The following is a 20801-nucleotide window of genomic DNA, read 5'->3' on the forward strand; positions in this document are numbered from 1 at the left end:
ATTTGTTCTGATTTGACTCCCAAATGGTAAAACTAAAAGTAATATGTATATTGAGGCAAAGAGGCCAGTTTAGGCCAAATTTTGAAATGACTAGAACTGCTCAAAAGTGGTTTCCCTTCTTTGAAATTTCTCAATCACTAGGATTGAACACAGGAATGGGAAACCTTTCTGCCAAGGGGCCATTTGGATATTTATAACATCATATTTGGTCAAACATTTAATTAATTCACCCTCAAAAAGCTCCTAGATTTGCTAAATTTCAAACCCCCCCCCCCACTGTGGTTGCCTTGGCAGTGCCAGATCAAATGATTTCAAAGCCTTATGTGGTCCAAGGGCCGAATGTTTCCTCTCCTGGTTTTACAGAATATTGGAAAGACCTGGATCCTAATCTTCCCTATGATACCTAATCATCTGGTCTCACTTAACCTCTCTAACATTTAGTTACCTCACCCATAAAACAGGATAATAGTATTTTCTCTAACCAATTAATAGAATTATGCTAAGGGTCAAATGAGACAATTGTATGTATTATAGAAATGTGAAATGAGCTGTGGCTATCTAGTCTATTTCCTTTTGTTTTTAAATATAAGGACACCAATCTTGAAAAGTTAATGATTTGTCCCAGGTATTCACTTTGTTTCAGTTCTTCCTGGTTCCAGGTCCCTTAACACACATATCTTTGAAAGGAGCAAAAATAGGAAGACAAATAAGGTGTGGGGGGGAACATAGCTTAAATGTTAACTGAATTCATTTCTATGTTGAATTCACTTTAAAATTTAATTAGTCTTCTATATGCCTATGTAAGCTTTACATTTAACATTCTAAAATAGGGAAAGTTTTTGTTTTTGTGTTTTTTTTAACCTGTGAAAGCACAGTGTTTTAGTTTTCAGTGAATATATCAGCATTCTAAATTGAGAAGACAGCTTGCATGCAAACATGCTGGTTAGATATAGAGGAAATTTCTTCACCTGTGGGGTCCATCCTCCAATCACATACAGTTTATTCTTCACTGTTACCACAGCATGGCAAGCTAGTTGTATTGGAAGAGGAGCCACCCTTTTCCAATTGTCATTCTCCACTGAATACTTGTCGACACAGTTTGTCACAAGATACTGGTTTTTCAATTTCATTTGTCCTCCTATTACATAAAGGTCACTATAGACACTGCCAAATGCATAGAGCTCCCGAAACTCAGTGGCACATAACTTTTCCCAAAATTTGTTTCCCCTGTTGTGGTACCTGTAAGTGAATAGATAGAAAGTATGAGATTAGAGATGACATTGCTTGCTAGACACCAAAACATCTTGCCCTTGAAAAACTACTTAAATCCCTTTCCAAATCATAAATAATGTGATATGGTTATTCACACTGAAGGGGGAAAAAAAGGATTTTCTTTCCAAGATTGCCAAAATGGTTTTTGGAATGTACATAAAAAGTATGACAACTTCTATCTGAACAATTTTAAAATAAAAGTAATATAATTGTGCCTGGCAAAGGGAATAGTAAGTGATTAATAAATGTTTGTAGAACTGATAAGAGAAGAAAAAGCTGAGACAAAAAAAAAGGCAGAAAGTTGAGAAACATAAATTATTAAAGACCAGACTTGATTTCCCAATTCTGGAGAGAAAACAATTACAAGAAACCCTATTAAGATTAGAAAATGGGCAGAGAGCTCAACAATTAGTTTGAAAAATTCAACAGGAGACACTCTGGGGTAAACAAACCATCAAATAATGTTAGTCTCCTAAAATCAAAGCCAATCAAAAAAGCTAGAATTAGCTAGAGAATAAGCACCATTTCTAAGCCATATCAAAACTCACATCAAAAACCACAATTCAGAATTTTCTTAAAGCAGAAAAGGAAAAAGAGCTTTTCTAAATATCTGCCACTCCCCTATAACTTTCATTTATCTGGCACTCATTTTTTTATGATCCAGAGTGGAAACTGCAAAAATGAAGAGAAGAATACAGAGATTCTCCAAAATGAATGGTTGGATGTGTAATGCTTCCCCTTGTCAAAAAGGGCCAGCATTGGAGGTGCCATGGAGGAGTTTCCCTGCATGCCACATCAATTTGGAGGGTAATTTTGCCCTCTTTTCTCCAATCATGGGCAGCTAGATGGCACATTGGATAGATCACTGGTCTTGGATTCAGGAAAATAGGAATTCGAATCCAGCCTCAGACACTTCACTCTTATTAGCTCACATAAGGGCCATTTCCAGTTGTCCTGATTCATATCTGGCCACTGGACCCACATGGCTTCAGAGGAAAACGTGAGGCCAGTGACTTAGCACAACACCACCTCATTCAATTCTAATACACGTGCTTGTCATGATCTTCTTCAAAAATGAAAGTCAAACATTATTATTATTATTATTATCATTATTTTCCCCAATTCTTCCCAACAAAGGTGAGAATGGGTGCTGTTTGGCTAAGACAAATAAATACTGATTCTATTATTTTATCCTAAGCAAAAAACAAAACAACAACAAAAATAACAATACACCCCTCTACCCTTCATACGCTAATGTCAATCAGTATTTTAATCAACAAAAAAAGTCTTATTGATTTAGTAATCACCATGAGACAATGGGACTTAATCTGTGTGCTTTTGTGTAACTTTAGGTAACTGATAGCTGACAGGAGCATAATAGGAAGAGTCATGGACTTACAGGAAAATCTGGTTTCAAATCCAATCTGGGCCACTCACCAACTGGGTGAGTGAGCCTCAGCTTCCTCATCCATAAAATCAGAGGAATAATATCTGTAGCACTTATCTGAATATTATGAATCCCAAATAGCTAATATAGATAAAGCCCTTTGAAAATCTTAAAGCCTATATAAATACCATTATTGTTATCATTATTAATGATTACTATGATGTTAGCTTCTCTGTATTTTGTTTTTACATGTGAAGTGGCAGTTATTATATCTGCCCTGCCTACCTCACAGAGATGAATCAAAAGAAATGATCTTTGCAAAATTTTTAAAGTTCTAACTAGGCAAACATAAGGAATACTTAAAAACATCCAGTTGAGGACCTTTGTGAGTAATGTTGAAAGGTGGAAATGAGATGCGGAGCTTGGCTGCATCTGAGGGGCAGGACAAATGGGGAGAGGAAGAAGGTGAGGAGGGAAGGAGAGACAGAGAATTATAGAAAGAATTGGGAGAAGGGAGAGACAGAGACAGAGAGACACAGAGAGAGTCAGACAGAGACAGAGAGAACACACACACACACACACACACACACACACACAGAGAGAGAGAGAGAGAGAGAGAGAGAGAGAGAGAGAGAGAGAGAGAGAGAGAGAGAGAGAGAGAGAGAGAAAGTTGCTCATCCCTGTGGTTCAAAGTAGGGCAAGTTTTAACTCTGCTCTTAGTTCCTCCCATCTCTTCTCTTTCAATATATATTTTTTAAAATATAGAAACTTGAAATCTTCATTATGCCAAGATTGCAAATAACTTGTTTGGTATTTGTGACTTATCACTATAAATGATTTTCAATTTTGCTGAATAATCAATGAATGTGTAATATATGTCTTTTCTCATCTAACTGTCATGTCAACCTCTTGGCTGGAAAACTTTATTCTGATCTTGCCACTCTTTTAAGATCAAATAAAAATAATTTTTAATATCAGAGAAACAAAGATCTACCAAAAAATACAGAATGGAAATTGGCTACAATGGAAAGAAATGTTTACATTGAACCATGCTGGGATCTCCACAAAAAAACTCTATCAATGCTTGTTTCTAGTGTGGAGGGGACTCTGGTTTCTCAAATCTTATGCCAGAGTCACAGTGTAAAATTTGGAAGGTTCTGAAAAGACTTCAATGACCATTGAGTGTATGAACTGACTATGGGTCAGTCTAGCTGAGTTCAGAGAGGATTGTTAGCTCTATTGATAAAATTATTCACTGTGCCTACTTCTGAAAATGATAACTGACATGGAAGAATTGTATCTGCATTATTGGAAGCATTTTCTTTTCATTAATATAAAAACTATATTAAATGGTAATAATAGTTGACAGGTAGCACTTATATTTTGGGCACCACTATGCCTTTTAATAATAATAACACTTGGGGCGGCTAGGTGGCACAGTGGATAGAGCACTGGCCCTGGAGTCAGGAGTACCTGAGTTCAAATCTGGTCTCAGACACTTAATAATTACCTAGCTGTGTGGTCTTGGGCAAGCCACTTAACCCCATTGCCTTGCAATAATAATAATAATAATAATAATAATAATAATAATAATAATAATGATAATAAGTCAGCATTTATATAGTGCCTTCTATGTGTTGGACACTTTACAATGATTATTTCCTTTGATCCACAAACAACTCTGGGAGGCAAGTGTTGTTATTATCTTCATTTTATAGATAAAGGTTCTCCCAGGATCTGAGGTTGGATCTGAACTCGGGTCTTTCTGACTCCAAGTCTGATGCTCTAACCATTATGCCACCTATTTTTTGTTAGAAATAAGTTTTAGTTAAAAAGTAAAATCAAACTTATAAAAGACCAATGCTATGGGTTAAACCTTATAGCATATAAGCTAAGAAATAGCTTATTTTGGGTATCTGTGTTGTCTTTTTGGGCATCAATGTTATCTATTCCAAGAAATGACAATTTTAACAAATTTGCAAATTGTAATGATTTCACCTTCAGGTACACACCGATAGATCTCTACATTCTTGTTCTTTTGTCTAGATAATTTAGAGGCACTGGCTTCCCCTGCCACAATGATGTCATTGTTTTCCATAACGACCCCGGTACACACAGTTCCTAAACCTTCTCCATACTTTGGAGAGGAGAGGAAGTATGTCTTCCGTGTTGTAGGAGCAAAGCAAAAACTGGCATCTCCATAGTTGCCATGCCTTGATCTGATCCCTGTGGAATTGTTGCCAATACAAAGCAGAAGACTAGTGGTCTCCATTCCATAACGGAGATTTAGAGAATGCTGTTTGGATTTCTTGATAGCATCTAAGGCTCCCTGGATGAGATCGATGCAGTCTGAGTTACAGAGAAGCACTGTGTTCCTTTTCAATGCTTCTCTTAAAAAAGAAGGATTCACAAGTCCCAGTCTCACTTGTTTCAAAAGTTCAACAAGGGACCCCAGACGCAATTCTCGGTTATGGTTTACCCATCTCAAAACCAAGTCCAGAATGCTCTCTTCTCGGGAAATATTAAGATCATCTGATTTAATAAGCCCCATCAGTTGGTCCATATCAATTTCTAGAATTTCTTCATGTAAACTTGCCTCAGCAAAGTGCTGATATAAATATTTCTTGGCTTGCTCAGACAACTCTTCCGCCCCAATATGTTTGGCAAAATAATAGATTCCTACGCAATTGGAGGCATCCATGTGGTCCATCATATATTTTTGGCACATGCTAAAGACTTCATCCATTTGCATAAAGTAGGCAGCAACAGCCACAGTCTGTACATTGGCATTATTGATGTCCAAATCCACATTGTACATATAGTTTAATATTATAGATACACTCTCTGCTGTGATATCATAGAGTATAACTTCCCTCTGGGCGCATTCAAGCAAACCGCAGGTGAACATGGCTTTGAAATAAGGACTAAAGGCAGCCAAAATCAGTCTATGGCAGGGAAATTTCTTCCCTTCTGCTATGAGCACTACATCTATCATTTCCGCTAATTCTTTCATGTTCTTAATTTTGCTAAGTAAAGTCAAGCTATGTTGCTGTTTTTCTTTTCCCACAATCTTGCTCTCTATGAAACATGCCATACTTCTAAAGAGTCTTCTTCGAATTCAATTTGATTTCTGAGGGGCTGTTTGCATGCTTAATAGCTCACAAGGCAGCAGAGACGCCACAAACCATTCCTAGGGAGAGGAAAAAGCACAATTATCTTATAAGAAAAAATCTTCTATAACTTTATGTTAATGACAAATCTAGTTAGTATAAAGGATTCCAAGGGCAAGCTACAAATAAATGCTATTTGATCTGACCTATGAATAATAGTTTTATTGTTAAATGTACTGATTTCATTTGTTATGTTTAGTTTATTTCTGAATTCTGAAATAACCTGTTGTTTTAGATTAACAGTGGAGGAGATAGAAAGCTAGCTAGCTAGATGGACAGACGGATGGACAGATGGATGGATTGATCTTAAGCAAATATAAGCTGAGAAATAGCTTATTTGTTCAACATAGGCTCACAGAATGCCAGTCTTTAAAGATTTTAGAGATCTAGTACAGACCTAGGGTAACTAAATGGTGCCATGATAAAATATTCAACCTGGAGTCTGGAAGACAGACATGAGTTCAAATCTGAATTCAGAAACTTATTAGCTATGTGACCTTGGGCAAGTCACTTAATCCTGTTTGCCTCAGTTTCCTCATCTGTAAAATGAGCTGGAGTAGGAAATAGAAAACCACTCCAGCATCTTTGCCATGAAATCTCAAATGGGATCATGAATCATTTGATATGACTGAAACAACTTGAGCCTCAAGAACAAATGACTATGATATTGAATTGACTAATGGCAAGGTAAGAATTAGAATTCAGGTCTCCTGATTTACAGTCAGCCTCTTTCCAATACCCTATCCTTTTTTCACTTTAACTCTTAAACTAGGATGTGGAAAAACATGAATCTTCTAAATCTTGATTTTTCTCCCAGATGAAAATAAATATGTTGTTATTCCTCAGAGATTTGCCATACTTCCCAGCCCTTGGAGATGCAATTCTTGATCCCTCTATCTGCACACATTCTGAATGTCCTCTTTTCATTTAACAATTTTTTGGGGCTCGATGCTTGGGTAATTTGGTAACTCTTAGGCCACAATCATATTTTGCCCACAATTGCATATCAACTTTTGAGAAGTCAGATGATGTTTAAACATGCTTTTTTGTGAGATCTCAAAATGAATATTTACAATTTGCAAATGTTTACAACTGGAATTATGATGAAGTGATAACATAACACTTATGTGATCATAAAACTGGCTAAAATAAATATCTCTCTCTATTTGCATATTTCTGCCCTATTAACTAAAAAAAACCCCACTTCTTATCTCTGATGTTGTTGAATCATTTCCAGTTATGCCTGACTCTTTTTTTGGGGGGGGGTTGTAAGGCAGTGGGGTTAAGTGACTTGTCCAAAGTCATAGAGCTAAGTAAGTATCAAGTTGTGGGAGGCTGGATTTGAACTTAGGTCCTCCAGACTCCAGGGCCAGTGCTCTATCCAATGCTTGACTCTTTGAGACTCTGTTTGGGGTGTGCTTGGCTGAGATCCTGAAGTGGTTGGTCATTTCCTTCTCCACCTCATTTTATAGATGAGGAAACTGGGGTAAACAGGGTACTTGCCCGGGGTTACACAGATAATAGGTGTCTGAGATTGGATTGGAACTCATGAAGTTAAGCATTCCTGATTCCAACTCTATCTACTATGTTGCCAAGCTACCCCATATAAAGAGGTACTTTTCTTGAAACCCCGAGAGTAATGTAGAGGGAGAGAAGCAGGTAGAGTATTACAACATAGAATTCTTTCCTAGTAATTCAGAAATTTGAATCATAGCCTTGCTTCTCATCTTAGATTACTGAGAAAATAATCCAAGCCTTAGGTTGGGTTGGATTATTGCATTTCAAATGTGAGATGGGCATAAAGCCATGTTTCTGTGTTCGTCCATCCATCCATCTATCTCTCTATCATCTATCTATCCATCTTTCTCTACAGTAACTCTTCTAAAACACCATCAACCCTCATGGTTTACATTTTCTCTCCATTCAACTAGCCATCTAGGTATTTTAGTGAATAGAACACTGGATTTGCAGTTTAGGGAGACTTGAGTGCAAATCCTGTCACAGACATTTATTAATTGGATGGTTATAGGTAAATTATTTAACCTCTCTCAAGTTGTACTTTTTTCATCTGTAAAATGGGGAAGATAATAATTACACCATATCTTTTAAGGTTGCTTTAAAGATAAAATGAAAATCAAATACTTTGTAAGTCTGACATTGTTTCATAAATGCTGCCTATCTTCAATCATTATGACTTCCTTCTCAACCCCTTACAATCCATGTCCTACTAGAACCACTCAACTGAAACTGCTCTTTCCAAGGTTGTCAATTTTCTAATAACTAAATCTAAAGATCTATTCTCAGTGGTCATCCTCCCAATCTCTTGGCAGCATTTGGCATTGCTGATCAAGTCTACTCCTCTAGAATATTCCCTTTTCCTTGGGTTTTCATGACATTGCTCTTCTTCTCTCTCTCTGTCTCTGTCTCTGTCCCTCCCCATCTTGCTCTCATTCCCTCTTCTGTTTCTTTCTCTCCTTCCCCTATATTGCTCTCTCCCTCCACCACCACCCCTTTCTTTCTCCTTCCATCCACATATCTTTGTCTCTGTCTCTCTTTTCCCCTTCCTTCCTCTTTCTCTCCTGCTCTCCCCTCTGTTTTTCTTTCTGTCTAGGTCAGCTAGGTGATGCAGTGGATAGAGTACTGGCCTTGGAGTCAGGAGAATGGGAGTTCAAATCCAACCTCAGACACTTAATAACTGTGTCATCTTGGTCAAGTCACCCTTAATTGTCTCTCCTCCAGGGCATCTCCTGTCATCCTGATTCATATATGACCACTGGATCCAGATGACTCTGGAGGAGAAAGTGAGGCTGGTGACGTAGCCCAGTCCCCCTCACTCAAATCCAGTTCATGTGTCTATCATGGCATCACCTCCCTGATGTCATATCTTCTTTGAGAATGAAGGACAAACATTATATTATGGATTCTTTCTGTCTGTCTATCTTTGTTTCCTCTTACTGATCTTGTGCTGGATCATTATTCATGACTATGCCCTTTCATTGTAAGGAATTCCTACATGATCTCTCTTGGAACCTCTTTTCTCCTGACATTTTTTTGGTGATCTCATCCAAGCCTTATGGTTTGAGTTATTATCTTTATCTCAAATCTTTATATCCTGCCTTCTCTTCTCCTTAGTCAGAAGAAATGCACCCCCCCATGTAAGTTCCTAAAGACAAGAGGTTGTCAGTTTGTTTTGCATCCCCCTGAACATAGCAGTGCCTTGCCAACAATAGGCATTACATGTATGCACATACACACTTACATACACACAATAATTTGTACATACGTACATATAGGTGTGTGTATGTATGTATATGTGCATATGATCTACACAGAATCAGGTTCGACTGAAGTGACAGAACTACAACAAATCATTTCAATTGTGTACCACTCTTCATGATCCCATAGGGAATTTTTTGGGCAAAGGTACTGGAGTTGTTTGTCTTTTCCTTCTCTGGCTCATTTTACTTATGAGAAAACTGATGCAAAGAGCTTAAAGTGACTTGCTCAGGGTCACACAGCTAGTTAGAGTCTGAGACTGAATTTGAACTCAGGAAGATGAGTCCTCCTTACTGCAGGTCCAACACTCCATCCACTGTGTCACTTAGTTGTCCCATTTATAACATATGCTGGTATGAATGTGCATGTATACAATTATATATCTCTATATAAACATGTGCACATACATATTATATATAATACACATATGCACATGCATGTATATATTTTATATATATATCAAATTTTTGAGACATACATGAAACTTATCATTACCTTAAAGGTGTTTCCTTTGCTGTATTGAGATCTAGAAACAGTTTCCTTTAAGGTATAGATCCCTATAAGGGATCCTGGTTTGTTTTGATATTGATCTGCTAGTTTTCACGATCCCTAGATGGATGAGAAAATTGAATCCAATCTACTCACTCACACACACACACACACACACACACACACACACACACACACACACACACACACACACACACACACACAACTTGTCTTTACTTTGGCAAATATGTTCTATACAAAACATTTTAAAGTCAATTGTGTACTTGGACGCACCCCAAAAGTCAAAACATTTTTCCAATAGAATTAACTTTCCAAACAGAAATAATTGCTTCCCCCACTGTGTAGAACTGTTTGTGGTTACATATCTTATTTTAAATGGACAAACATTTGTATACATATATTCCCAAAGGCTTCCATTCCTAAAAGCTTTCCCACTTTACTATAAATTTATGGAACGTAGTGATTTACTGTTAGGAATTCTTATCAGTCTGCAGACAAGACACCCACAGGTTTTAAATTGCACCTGGCATTGCCTTGCTCATAGTAGACATTGAATAAATATTGTTGAATCATAGAACTTAAAATCTTTGGCAAAAGCTGAACAGCGATCAAGTAGCAGAGAAGGACACCGGACTAATGAGTGAGACCTAGGTTTTGGCCCTGGTTCTGCTACTGTCCGTGTAACCTTGTACAACTTACTGCTAGAGACCTCATTTTTCTCATCTGTAAAATGATCTCCAATCCAAGTTTTTCTTCTGTCAGCTGATGTGCAAGTATTGCTCCACAGAAAAGCCTACTATAAATTTTATTTTGTCAAAATATCCTTGCTTCTTAAAACCATAAACTTTAAAAAACTGGCTTCTCGGGGCGGCTAGGTGGCACAGTGGATAGAGCACCAGCCCTGGAGTCAGGAGTACCTGAGTTCAGATCCGGCTTCAGACACTTAATAATGACCTAGCTGTGTGGCCTTGGGCAAGCCACTTAACCCCATTTGCCTTGCAAAAACCTAAAAAAAAAAAACTGGCTTCTTTCAGAATCTCTCTCCTCTAGCTTCTTCCTCCTCTGGGACCCTGAACTGGTCCAGCGCTACAGAGAACTTAGATATTTAACTAGTCAAAAATATAATTTGGTTAAGACACACAAGCCTAAGTGATTACTAATGATTCTTTCAGCGTTATACATTTCTGGGTATATTAATACACAGGTATCTTCTCTGCATTCCTGTGTATACTCTGTGTATACATGGCAGAGTCTAGGAAATGTGCATATTTATACAGTTTTAAAGTATAGACAAAGCATAGGTAAATGACAGCTGGAGAATTTTTCTTTTGGTAAGGACAGTGAGAGTTACTCCTTTCATTAGCATCATACAGCTAGATAACTACCTTTGATGACAGTCATTTTTGCTCCAATTTATAGAGGACTAAGCTTGGGCATTCATATTAATAATAGTTTATAACAGAAAATAAATAAAAATGTAAATTGCAAAGTTAAACATAAATCAAAAGAATGAAATCTAATTGCTTGCAATGTCACCAAAAATCCAAAATGTTGTTATGTCATTTGTGGTTTTGATAAATGGATTCAATTACAAATTTCCAATGAATAGTACTTCAAATTGGAGTAAAATTGTTGATTTATTTCCAGTGCTGCTGTTTTGCTTTTCAAATAGTTTGTTTTTATAATTCTTACTCAATCTCTAAACTTAATTTTTTAATGATACAAAACTTTCCACATAACAATACGATTGCATGTATAATATGCCCACACTTACTGGTTGCTCCCCCCCATACCTAGAAACCCTGTCCTTTCTCATCCTGACTTCCAAGCTTCTATGGCTTTCTTCAGGTCTCAGCTAAAGTCTTTCCTTCTTTTTTTTTTTTTGCAGGGCAATGGGGTTAAGTGGCTTGCCCAAGGCCACACCAGATTTGAATTTAGGTACTCCTAACTCCAGGGTCAGTGCTCTATCCACTGCACCACCTAGCTGCCCCAAGTCTTTCCTTCTTCAAGGAGTCTTTTCCAAAATTCCTCACCTCTGAATCCCCCAATCCCTGCCCCTCATTTGTCCTATTTATGTTGTTTATGTGTAGCTGTTTCCCCTATTAGGCTGTGTACTCTTTCTTGGAAAGTAAGGGTCTTCTGTTTTTTGGGATTTTTTTGCCTTTTTGTGTACCCCCAACTCTCAGGGTACATGGGGGTTACTTTTCATAAAAACAAGTTGACTGACTATTGCTAGATTTCCCTGAAGTTACATGAATTTGCACTGCTTATTTATTGGACTGGAACTCATTCCCATATTTTAAATAATTATAACTTAGAATAGTAGGAATTCAAATACAATTGACCACTTCAGGCGATTTATTATTCACATTCATCTAGATTTAGCTGTATAGGAAATGTCACTACATCTTATTAATGGGGGGAGGAGAAGAGGTAACGGTGGGTGTAGGGAAACTGCCCTCAGAACTTCTATCTTCACCTTTTTTAAATTAGCTTCAGCTCTGTCTCAACCCAGAACCTCCATTGCTGTTTTGCAGGAGAGTGGGTCTATTTTTCCATTGACACTGAAATTAATTTTTCCTTTGCAAGTAGCCATTGGGTTCCATTTGTTCATAGAATGGTTCAGTTACTTCAGTACTTTGAAATGCCATTGGCAAGACATTTGCATTATACTGGCCTGAAATGTCACTTGGCATGGGCATTCCCTTCACTGATGCAGGACCATAATCAACATAGAGTACTTTTAAAGTTTACCAAGCACCTTATCTCATTTAAGTTTAACCTGTTGTTATTTGTCCTTCATTCTCTAAGAGAACCAATGATTATAGATGGTCTTGAGAATATATGAGGATGAAACATTTATTACCCTGAAGATAATGATGAGCATCTTCATACTTAGTTGCATTGAGTCTATGAAAACAGACCAAAAGTCATCACTGGGCTTGCAGCCAATAGGTAGGACCAACCAAACTCACCTTGGAGGAATCAGAGTAACCAAGTGTTTGAGTGGAACTTTAGTGGAGGAGGTTAGAGCAGTGTTTATAACACATAATCACTGTTTTTACTATAGGTTCTAAGGGATAAGGTGGCTATTGTCAAACAACCGGTAATAGTTTAGAGCACAGTGTACTCACATGCAGTTATGTTGAAATTAACTGAAAATTCAAAGTTTTTAAACAGCCTAGTTTTTTTTAATCAATTTAACCATCCAACTGACTTCAAATGACTAGGAGTACATGGCTACAAGACAACCTTTAATTTATTCTTTAAGTTTTCATTATTCAGATTAGATCCCTATCACTGATGATCTTTATCATATATGAAAATCATGGTCAGTACTTCATTCTGTCTCAGTACTGTAGGTGGTGGTCTTGAAGTTAGGAAGGACTGAGTTCAAATCCAAACAGACACTTAATATTTATATAACCCTGGGCAAGTCACAACCTCTGGTGGCCTCAGTTTCCTAATCAGTAAATTGGGGATAATCTTATCTCCTAGGGTTGCTATGATTCTCAAATGAGATATTTATAACAGGCTAAGCATAGTGATTGTAATATAATAAATACTTGTTTCTTTCCCTTTCTCTCCCCCATTTATGTACATATTCTGTGCTGACACTTTATTCTGTTGACACTAAGGATAAGAACATAAAAATGATTCAGTCTCTGTTCCCAAAGATCTTATATGGGAAAAGCTGACATGTACAAACATAAGTAGATGCATAATACAGGATGTCCTAAGTCCTAGTTTTAATATATTAAAGCTTAAAACTCCACTAAGATTTTTTTTTTTTTTGGAACATCCTGTACATACAAGGAAAATAATGTAAGGCAATTTGAATGAGACAATTTGAGTGAACTGTTGTTGTTCAGTTGGGTTTGACTCTTTGTGATCCCATTTGAGGTTTTCTTGCCAAAGATACTGGGAAAGTTTGCTCTTTCCTTCTCTGGCTTATTTTACATTTGAGGAATTGGAGACAATCAGGGTTAAGTGACTTAACCAGGATCATCACACAGATACTAAGTGTCTTAGCTTGGATTTGAACTCAACTCCTGCATAACAATTAATAATTACACCAAGCTTCAAGGGAAACTAAGGATTCTAGGAGAGAGAAGATGGATAGGAAATGACTTAGAGGTATGGAAGATGGTTGTTAATACATATTTATTAAATATCTGCTATATTTCAGAGACAATGCTAAGTACTAGAGATATAAAGTAAGATAAAATACCTCATTGCAGATGAGGGTACATTCTAATGGAAGAAAAAACAATTAAAGAACTTAGCAGATAAAAGAAATATATAGGATGATAGAGTGAGAGAGAAAGTACTAATAGCTGGGAGGAGATAAGGAGGGGACTGGAAAAGACCTCTGGCAGGAGGCAGGACACGAGCTGAATCTTGAAGGAAGCCAGGGGAACCAACAGGAAAGATTGAGAATGATACCAAGGTCATGGGGCTGGTGTCCTCAAATCAAAAAAGCAAAGTTGGGAAGTGGGGACAAAATTTAGGGAGAAGATAATCGGTTGTTGGGTTTTTCAAAGTTTGAGATCACTATGGAAATCTAGTTCAAGATGTCTAAGAAGTGATTTTAAAAATAAACTCAAAAGAGAAACTAGGGTTCTATAGAAAGATCTGAGAATCTGCTCAGGGATGATAATTCAAGCTAATTCAATCAATGAGTGAGTACAGAGTGAAAAGAGAAGAGTACTAGGATAGAACCTCAGTGGACTGCCATGGTGAATGAATTTGATATTGTTGAAGAGTAAAGGATTCTGAGAAGAAGTAATTAGGTAAATTGAGTAATCTCTGCGAGGACAGTCTCTAGGTGAGATGACAAGAGTTGAATGTTGCAAAGAGATCAAGGATGAGGTCTGAGAAAAGGACATTTGATTTAGTAAATTAAAAGATCATTGGTAACGGGAGATTGAAATTTCAGTTGAATGATGTAATTAGGAACCAGACTGCAGGGGGTATGATAATAATAATCATAATAATGATAATAACAAATCCCCAATATTTATGTGGCATTGTGCTGAATGTTTTATAATTATTACTTTATATGCTCCTCATAGCAGTCCTGGGAGGTAGTTGCTCTTATTATCATTATTTTATAGATCAGAAAATTGAGGTTAAGATCATATAGCTAGTAAGTGTCAGAAGCTAGATTTGAACTTGAATCTCTAGGCCTGGAGTTTTAGCCACTATGCTAGAAGAAGAATTGGAGGCACCATATGAAGGAGACTTTCTTGAGAAGTTTGGTCATAGAAGGAAGGAGAGCAGCATGTGCGAATGTATGGAAGCAGGGGATGGAATATCACATGGGAATAGGTCAGTTAAGCAGCACTGTGACTTAAGTGAGGGCAATACTGTGTGATAAGTCTAGAAAGATGGGTTCACAAGAATTCTTAAGACCTTAGAGTTCTTACAAATGCCCCCAATTCATTCTTCTCCTCCTTTAGATTCTGTCTCCACCCTAAACTAAAGCCTCTGATCTCTCTGGCATAATGCTAGATTTGGGGTCAGCAATACCTGGGTTTGAATCTTTCCTCTGATACTTAATCGTTGGGTGACAAAAGATCATCTGTTTCCTCATTAGCAAAATGGAGATGATAAGACTTGTATTAACTATAGTCATCCTGATCTATGTCTTGCCACTGGAACCAGAAGAGTCTGGAGGAGAGAGTAAGGCTTTGCGCTCACTTAAATCCAATTCACTTGCAGGTTCAGATATCACCTCCCTGGTATCATTGGTCCTCTTAGAGAATGAAGGACAAATAGCAACAGGGTTGTTCTTAAGCTTAATTAATGACAAGGACACTATCATCCTTCTCATCACCCGGATTTAGCATCACACCCAGTTCCTCACATTTCCTCCCCACATTTCCAATCAGTTGCCAAATCTTGACATCTCTACCTCCACAACATTGCTCACATATATTTCCTTCTCTCAGATTACACAGGCACCATCCTAGTTCAGGGATTTCATCATCTCTCACCTGGATTTTTGCAATCACCTCATATTTATCTTCTTGTCCCAAGTCTCTCCCCACTCCAATACATCTTCTGCATAGCTGCCAAAATTATTTTCCTAAGCACAAATCTGACTGTCACTCCCTTATTCAACAAACTTTAAAGGCTGCCTATCACTGATAGGATGACATATACTCCTGGTTGGCATTTAAAGCTCTTTACAACATTAATCTGTTTTATTTTCTCAATCTTATACCTTAATCCTCTTCACGATCTTGATGATCCAGCCCTAATAGTCAATTGCTATTCCTTGCACATTGTGTTCCATCTCCTGTCTCCAATCTTTTTTAGATTTCTTTTTCAAGGCAATGGGGTTAAGTGGCTTGCCCAAGGCCACAGGGCTAGGTAATTATTAAGTGACTGAGGTCAGATTTGGACCCAGGTATTCCTGACTCCAAGGCCGGTGCTCTATCCACTGTGCCACCTAGCCACTCCCTCCATGACATTTTAAAAATTATATTTTTTTTATTTTTTCCAACTACATGCAATGGCAGTTTTCAGTAATCACTTTTTTTGCAAGGTTTCGAATTTCACATTTTTCCATTCCCCTCTCCTCCCTCCTGACAGAAAGCAATCTAACAAAGACCCTACTCAAACAATCATTCTAACTACAGATCCATATTAATCATCTTGTGAAAGAATCAAATCAAAATGGGGAAAAATTAGAGAGACAAAAGCATAATACATAAGACAACTTTAAAAAATTGAAGTTAACAAGCTATGAGCTGCATTTAAACTCCAAATTCCCTTTTCTGAATATGGATGGCATTTTCCATTATAAGTCTTGCAGAATTGTCTCTGTGTTATGGAAATGAACAAGTTCACCAAAGATGATCATCATCCCATGTTGCTGTTGATGTGTATAATGTTCTTTTGTTTCTGCTCACTTCACTCTGCATAAGGTCATGCAAGTCTTTCCAGGCTTTTCTGAAGTTCTGTCTCTCATGATTTCTTGTAGAACAATAGTACTCCATCACATTCATATGCCACAATTTGCTCAGCCATTCCACAATTGATGGGCATCCCCTCCCCCAATTTCTAATTCTTTGCCACTATGAAAAGAGCTGATATAAATAGTTTTGCATATATGGGTTTTTTATCCTTTTTTGTGATCTCATTGGGAAACAGACCTAGCAGGAGTGTTGCTGGATCAAAGGGTAAGAATAGTTTTATTGCCTTTTGGGTGTAATTACAAATTGCTGTCTAGAAGGGTTGCATCAGTTCACAACTCCACCAACAATGCATCAGTGTCCAAGTTTTCCCATACACCCTCCAACATTGATCATTTTCCTTTTTTAATCACTTTGGTAAATCTGATAGATGCGAGGTGGTACTTCAGAGTTGTAATTTTCATTTCTCCAATCAATAATGATTTAGTATTTTTTTTATATGGCTATAGATAGCTTTAATTTCTTCGTCTGAGAATTGTCTTTTTATATCCTTTGGTCATTTATCAAGGGGAATAAATCTGACTCAGTTCTCTATATATTTTAGAAATGAGTCCTTTGTCAGGAACACCAGTTCTAAAAATTATTTCCAAACTTACTGTCTTCCTTTTAATCTTGGTTGCATTGGTTTTATTTGTGCAAAAACTTTTCAGTTTAATGTAAACAAAATTATCCATTTTGATTTTTATAATGTTTTCTATATCTTCTTTAGTCATAAGTTGCTCCCCTTTCTATAGATCTGATAGATGAACTTGTTCTCCTAATTGGATTATGATATAACCTTTTATATTTAAATCCTGTATCCATTTCAACCTTTTCTTGGTACAGGATCTGAGATGTTGGTCTAAGCCTAGTTTCTGCCATACTTATCTTCCAGATTTCCTAGCAGTTTTTATCAGAGTGAGTTCTTACCTGAGAAGTTGAAATCTTTGGGCTTAATCAAACAACAGATTCCTATAGTTATTTACTACTGTTTCTTTTGTACCTAACCTATTCTACTCATCCACCACTCTATTTCTTAGTCAATACCAAACAATTTTGATGCCTGATGCTTTTAAATTATAATTATAATATTAACTTTATTCATAATTGTATAAATTATTTCATAGAAATTTATATATTCTGTATATTTTATATAAATTGTTAATTAATTTATAACATTAATTTTATTAATAATTTATAATTAAATTATAATATAATTCTAGATTTGGTATGACTAGGCTACCTTTCTTTGAATTTTTTTCATTAATTCCCTTGTTCCTCCATATGAATTTAGTAGCTCCCCCCCCCCAGCTCAATAAGATAATTTTTTGGGAAAGTGTAATTAGTATGGTCCTGAATAAGTAATTTAATTTAGGTAGAATTGTCATCTTTATTATATTACTTCCATGATCAATGGACATTTTCCCTGTTATTTAAATCTGATTTTATTTGTGATGTGTGTTATAGTTGTTTTCATAAAGTTTCTGAGCTTGTCTTGGCAGGAAGACTCCCAAGTATTTTGTGTTGTCTATAGTTTCTTTAAATGAAATTTTTCGTTCTGTCTCTTGCTACTGTGTCTTTGTTAGTGAAACATAGAAATGATGATGCTTTATATGAGTTTATTTTATATCCTGCATTACTATTAATTGTTTCACTGACAATCCTTCCTTATTTTTTTTTTTTTTTTTTTTTGGCTAGGTAATGGGGTTAAGTGGCTTGCCCAAGGCCACACAGCTAGGTAATTATTAAGTGTCTGAGGCTGGATTTGAACTCAGGTACTCCTGACTCCAGGGCCGGTGCTCTATCAACTGTGCCACCTAGCTGTCCCCTGACAATCCTTCCTAACTAGAATGTTCGTCCTTTTCATTTCTATTTCCTGCAGTCTTTAGTCTCTATTTAATCCCTACCTTTCCATATTAATTGCATATTACTTCTCTTCACACTCTATATGATTTAACCAGATTGACCGACTTACTTGGAACTCTCACAGGATGGTTTATTTTCTATTTCTGTCCTTTTCTCTTTAATTTTCTGTCTCCTCATTTATGCTTCCTGGTCTCTTCCTTCCTGTTGTTCAGTCATTCATGTTTGTTTCTTCATGACCCCATGGACCATTGTACTCCAGAGCCTTTTATCCCACACCATTTCCCAAAGCCTGTCCAAGCTCATGTTCATTGTTTCCATGACACCATCTAGTTATGTCCCTTTTCTGTTGTCTCCTTTTCCTTCTGCCTTCAATCTTTCCCAATTCCACTTTTAAGCTCTAGTACCTCCACTGCCTCCAGAGTTAACCTTGTCCAAAACAGAAAACCTTATCTTTTCTCCAAAGCTCACCTCTTTCAGTAAACCAATTCCTGTCTTCAAGGAACTTACATTCTTTTTTTTTTTTTTTAGGTTTTTGCAAGGCAAACAGGGTTAAGTGGCTTGCCCAAGGCCACACAGCTAGGTAATTATTAAGTGTCTGAGACCGGATTTGAACCCAGGTCCTCCTGACTCCAAGGCTGGTGCTTTATCCACTATGCCACCTAGCTGTTCCAGGAACTTACATTCTAAGGGGAAAGAAATGTATACAGATAGATACATATGAAACACATATAAAAGACTGAATGAAGATGACTAATGTGTACCAAGTCTGCAAAAGAAGAATTTCTATGAAGGCTAGGGATTCCTAGCCCCCAAGCAGTTAATGAGGAGGCAAATTCCAAGCATTGAGGATGGCCAATAAAGAGGCATGGAGGTGAGAGATGGAGGGTTAAGGGTAAGTGATCAGCACATTTGGACAATACACTGGGCAAAGGGCAGAGTAATATATAAGAAGGCTAGAAACGTAGGATGGAGTAATGATGTAGATACCAATCAAAGGAATTTATATTTGATCTTAGAGGTCATAAGAAGCCGCCAGAGTTTATTGAATTGAGGAGGGAGGGTAACACAATAAATTCTGTTCTTTAGAAAAGTCACTTTAGTGGCTAGGTGAGGGATAGGTTAGAATACTCAAGAGACTTAGGGCAAGGAAATGAATTGCAAAAGTCCAAACAAGAGATTCTTTTCCTACCTCTTGGACTTTTTGAAAGATTATTATACATTTGTAGTCCCCTATATGTGAGTATCTCTTAGGGTTCTGTCTTGGGCTATCTTCTTTTTTTTTCTTTTCTTTTGCATTCTATTTCTTGATGATCTCATCAGCTCCCACGGGTTCAATTGTCATTTCTAGGCAGATGACACAATCCTCATCTCTTAAATTTGACATTGAATCTCAAACTGACATCTCCACCAGTTCTTCCACAAGCACCTCAAATTCAACATTTCTAAAACACAACTAATTATCTTTCCTCTTAGACGTCTCTTTCCTGCTAACTTCCCTAATTCTACTGAGACTAACACTCTTCTCATGTCCAAGACCCTGGGGTCATCCTCTTATCCACTCTCCAACTCTGATGAGTTGCTAACTCTTGTAGATCTACATTCTCTTTGTCACACTCTGTCCAATACAAACACCTCTTGCCTGGGCTATTGAAATATCTTTCTTTTTTTTTTTTTTTTGAAGCAATGGGGTTAAGTGGCTTGCCTAAAATCACACATCTAGTCTGAAACTGGGTTTGAACTCAGATCCTCTGCCTTGAGGATCAGCGCTCTGTCCACTACGTTTATGTAGCTGCCCCAGCAATATCCTCTTAATTGACCTCCCTGAATCCAGTTATTTTCTTCTTCAAAATTTTGCCCCAGTGCCAAATTAATGTTCTTAGAGGATACAAGCTTCTCCCTAATGAAGAAATTGCAATTTTCCATTGCGTTTAGGATAAAAGGAAAATTCCTTGGATTGGCATTTTGAAGTGTTGTCTTGTTCTAGTCTCTCATTTCATTGTGATTACAAATCATACACTCAGGTTATTTATAAACACGGTTCACTATTCCCACTATCAGACTTCCATTTCCCGATTGTGGAGGAACTACAACCATAGCTAAAGTCATTTTTCTTCTCATCCTTACTCTCCTCCACACACACACACACACACACACACACACAGACACACAATAACATATATATTGTCGTCCACCCCCATCACCCACCCCTTTAGGCTTTCCAGGCCCTTCCATCTGCCTATAGACAACTTTTCTTTGAATCAAGGTATTCCAAGTTAAACTCTGCTGGTCCTCAGCTGTTTGGGACATTCCTCCCGATTAGAGGGTGAGCTCCACAGCACACTGCAAGTGGATGCCAAG

The 20801-nt window shown here is 37.2% G+C and overlaps 1 protein-coding gene across 1 annotated transcript in view; it reads right to left on the reverse strand.

Annotated features, from left to right (window-relative positions):
* KBTBD12 (kelch repeat and BTB domain containing 12) overlaps positions 1-20801 on the reverse strand; it is an 81264-nt gene that overhangs the window by 60018 nt on the left and 445 nt on the right. The window contains exons 2-3 of the mRNA XM_074198423.1: positions 4672-5849; positions 969-1239 (exon numbers count right to left, since the gene is read on the reverse strand). Of these exons, the coding sequence (XP_074054524.1) occupies positions 969-1239; positions 4672-5753 (1353 nt within the window). The 5' untranslated portion in view covers positions 5754-5849. The remainder of the gene's footprint in view (positions 1-968; positions 1240-4671; positions 5850-20801) is intronic.

This window comes from Macrotis lagotis, chromosome 8, assembly GCF_037893015.1.
Source record: "Macrotis lagotis isolate mMagLag1 chromosome 8, bilby.v1.9.chrom.fasta, whole genome shotgun sequence".
NCBI classification, from domain to species: domain Eukaryota; kingdom Metazoa; phylum Chordata; class Mammalia; order Peramelemorphia; family Peramelidae; genus Macrotis; species Macrotis lagotis.